General features: G+C 39.2%; 1 protein-coding gene across 1 annotated transcript in view; it reads right to left on the reverse strand.

Moving 5' to 3' along the window:
* LOC135090408 (tigger transposable element-derived protein 1-like) overlaps positions 1–952 on the reverse strand; it is a 1,029-nt gene extending 77 nt beyond the window's left edge. The window contains exon 1 of the mRNA XM_063987162.1: positions 1–952. This exon is cut by the window's left edge and continues 77 nt beyond it. Coding sequence (XP_063843232.1) covers positions 1–952 — 952 coding nt within the window.
* Between the last annotated feature and the right edge of the window lie 3,192 nt (positions 953–4,144).

Here is a 4,144-nt window from a genome sequence, read left to right on the forward strand (position 1 = left end):
CAGAAAAGGATGGACCTGCAGCAGCAGAGGTTGATGGCCCAGCAATGGCAGGGATGGGTGGGCTTGCAGTGGCAGAGATGGATGGGCTGGCAGCAGGGGTGGCTGGGATGGCTTGGACAGCGGCAGGGGTGTCTGGGTTGGCGGCAGGACTGACTGGGCTGGCAGAAGGCTTGAAGAAGCTGGAGATGGTGAACTGTTTTGCCTGCCTTCTTTTCAAATCATAAATTTCCCAATACACCTTGAGAGCTTTATCTATCGCGTAAATGGCCATTCTACTCCTGGCAGGGTTTGGATCACATTCTTTGAGAGGCTCCAAGCTGCGAACTATGCCAATGAACACCTCCCGGAGTGTTTTGATGTCCAGTCCTCTTTGTGGTTCCAGCTCCTCCTCTTCCTCTTCCTCGGTGACTAACCTCTCTTGCTCCAGCTGCACGAGGTCCTCATTGGAGAGTGGCTGGTCATGAGACTCCAGGAAATCCTCCACGTCTAATTCATCGACCTCAGTGAAGCCAGCAAGATGTGACAGGTGCACGATGTCCCTTCTGACATCCGCCATATCAGTGAACCCCTTAAAATCTGTCACACACTCCTCCCAGATCTGCCTCCAGCACCCATTCACCGTCTGTTCCTTGATCTCCATCCAAGACTCGTTGATGTTATCTATGGCCTTGATGTCGCACTTGGCCCAAAACTGCTTTATTTTTGGCCTGCCTTCACCATCAATTGCAGTTATGAGTTGCTTTATTGTGCGGCTCTGGTAGAATGTTTTGAAGGTGGCGATAACATCCTGATCCATGACGCCTGATCCTGAATAAGTGCAGTTGAGAGGAAGAAACATGACTTCAATATTGTCAATCCTGTCTTCCATGTTCCGAGGATGGCTAGGTGCATTGTCAATAATCAGCAGGAAGCGGTTGGCCAAGTTGTTGGTAGCCACACAGTCACGTAGCATGGGTGCCGAATCGTAATTCTAGTTAACTTAGTGATGTCATCATCCATCCCTTCTTGTTGGCCTTCCAGATGGCAGCAGCCCTGACAGCACAGTATGCGAAATACCGTGCGGAGGATGCGACTCTAGCTACTTTGGAGAAACAAGCAGGGGTTTGGACACCAGGATGAAAGAATACCGTGCGGACGTGAGGCACCACCGCACATCCAGCGCTCTGGTGAACCACACCAGACCTTGGCACCCTTCCCTAACTGGAAGGGTGCCAAGGTCTTGCACCAGGACCTGGGAAGAAAGAAAAGGAAGGTACTGGAGGCATTGTACATCAACATGAACAAAAAAACTTGAACAAGTGATCAGGTGATTTCGTTGTGAGCGGATCCCCGCTGCAGCACTCTGCGCCCCCAAGGTCATGGGCAGGTGACACAGGCGACCTGTGTTTGGGTTCGGCGGCGCACCGTGAGCTGTCACCATCCCAATATAAGGAGGATCTGGACCGGAGCAAACCCAGTTCCCCTGAAGAACCTGTAGGCGAAACCGGTCGGGAATAAACTCAACTCCATACACTTGTGTTTCCTCCCACCTCCTTCTCCAACAATAATAATAATAATATTAATAATAACAATAATAATAATAATAATATTATCATTATCATTATTATTATTATTATTATTATTATTATTATTATTATTATTATTGTTATTACTATTATTATTATTATTATTATAATTATTTTTATTATAATATTAATTATCGTAATTCTTCTTTCTCTTCTTCCTATAATTAATATTGATATTATTGTTGTTAATATTATCATTTATTATTATTATTATTATTATCATTATTATTATTATGTTACGAGGAGAGAGAGAGAGAGAGAGAGAGAGAGGAGGAGGAGGGAGTAGCAAAGGAACAAGAGTGTGAGAGTGCGCGCGTACAGGAGGACAGAAGCTGGAGGTGTTGGGGCTGGAGAAAGATAATGTGTATTAGTGGAAAGGCTGAGATAGAAGGAAAGGAGGGGAAGAAGAGGGAGGGATGAGGTTACATGATAGGAAGAAAAGGAATAGGTAATTTTCAGTGTCATGCCACCTCTCTTCCAGCTACAGTTTGTAAACACAGGACTCTTTGGGCGAATATCGGAGATGAGGCAGACTTTCATTTGGGAACACTTCTCTCACAAGAATTGATAATGCTCATTTGCTATTCGACTTTATTTTTCCTCCATAATCTAGTTCACTTTTTTTTTCCTCATGTGTTTTATTAAGAATTTCACAATAATAATAATAATAATAATAATAATAATAATAATAATAATAATAATAATAATAATAATAATAAATAAAAAAAAAAAAAATAATAATAATAATAACTAATAATAATAATAATAACAACAATAATAATAATAATAATAATAATAATAATAATAATAATAATAATAATAATAATATTATTACTATTATTACTATTATTATTATTATTATTATTATTATTGTTATTATTATTATTATTATTATTATTATTATTATTATCATCATCATCATCATCATCATCATCATCATCATCATCATCATCATCATCATCATCATCATCATCATCATCACCATCATCATCATCATCATCATCATCATCATCATCATCATCATCATCATCATTATTATTATTATTATTATTATTATTATTATTATTATTATTATTATATTATTGTTATTATCATTATCATCATTATTATTATTTTTATTATTGTTATTGTTATTATTATTATTATTATTATCATTATTATTATTATTATTATTATTATTATTATTATTATTATTACTATTATTATTATTATTATTGTTATTATTAGAGAGAGAGAGAGAGAGAGAGAGAGAGAGAGAGAGAGAGAGAGAGAGAGAGAGAGAGAGAGAGAGAGAGAGAGAGAGAGAGAGTGTTTAAAGTGTTTAAAGTGAGAGAGAGAGAGGGTGGCGTAGGGGAGAGAGGGTGGGAGTGTCTCATGAGAAACCTTTGCCTTTACCTGGAACTTTACACTTTAGTGAAATGCAGAATGTATCTACTGTTTTGTGTTTTCAACACTTAGGCTTATACTCACGTTAGAGTTTTCCTGATAGTACCTCTCAAGCTTTGTCTTAGTATATATTTGAAGATCACAGAGATCGCAGATGAATTTTTTAGCGGTGATGTCCTATCATTACGTAAGAGTTAAAGCCTCGCCCCCTTACGTAATACTTCCCTTCATTTACCAAAATGCTTGAATATTTTTGGTGAGCCAGCACTCATTTATAATAAAGGAAATATAGCGTACAATATTACGACCATAATATCCAGCCCCTTTGCACAACTTCCACAAATGGACTAGCTTCTTTAAGTCACCTCCTATGTAGACTCAGTATGGGGTTTCAAAACGGGTGTACAGGGTCCCCTTGTGTACAGGGTCGCCGGTCTGTTTTACCCACCCATAGACAAGTAAATAATACAACAACTAGAACCAACTTCACAAGCTGGATAAGAATCGCCACCCACATCTAGGGAAAACAATTACAATGAGTAACGATGCATTTTTTTTTTTTTTTATGTAGAAGGGTCACCATCCAAGGGCAAAAAAAAAAAAAAAAGAAAAAAAAAAACACTGAGATGCAAGTCCCTGAATAGGGTCCGAAGCTGTAGTAAAAAATTGAAGGATAAGTGTCTTGAAATCTCCCTCTTGAAGGGGTTCAAGTTATAGGAGGGTGAAAATACAGAAGCAGGCAGGGAGTTCCAGAGTTTACCAGAGAAAGGGATGAATGATTGAGAATACTGGTTAACTCTTGCATTAGAGAGGTGGACAGAATAGGGATAACAGAAAGAAGAAAGTCTTGTGCAGTGAGGCCACGGGAGGAGGGGAGGCATGCTGTTAGCAAGATCAGAAGATCAGTTAGCATTAAAATAGTGGTAGAAGATAGCATGAGATGCAACATTGTGGTGATGAGAAAGAGGCTGAAGACAGTCAGTTAGAGGAGAGGAGTTGATGAGATGAAAAGCTTTTGATTCCATCCTGTCTAAAAGAGTGGTATGAGTGGAACCCCCCCAGACATGTGAAGCATACTCCATACATGGACAGGTAAGGCCCTTGTACAGAGTTAGCAGCTGGGGTGGGGGATAAGGAAAACTGGCAGAGACGTCTCAGAACACCTAACTTCATAGAAGCTGTTTTAGCTAGAG

The sequence above is a fragment of the Scylla paramamosain genome, chromosome 35 (assembly GCF_035594125.1).
Source record: "Scylla paramamosain isolate STU-SP2022 chromosome 35, ASM3559412v1, whole genome shotgun sequence".
Lineage (NCBI taxonomy): Eukaryota > Metazoa > Arthropoda > Malacostraca > Decapoda > Portunidae > Scylla > Scylla paramamosain.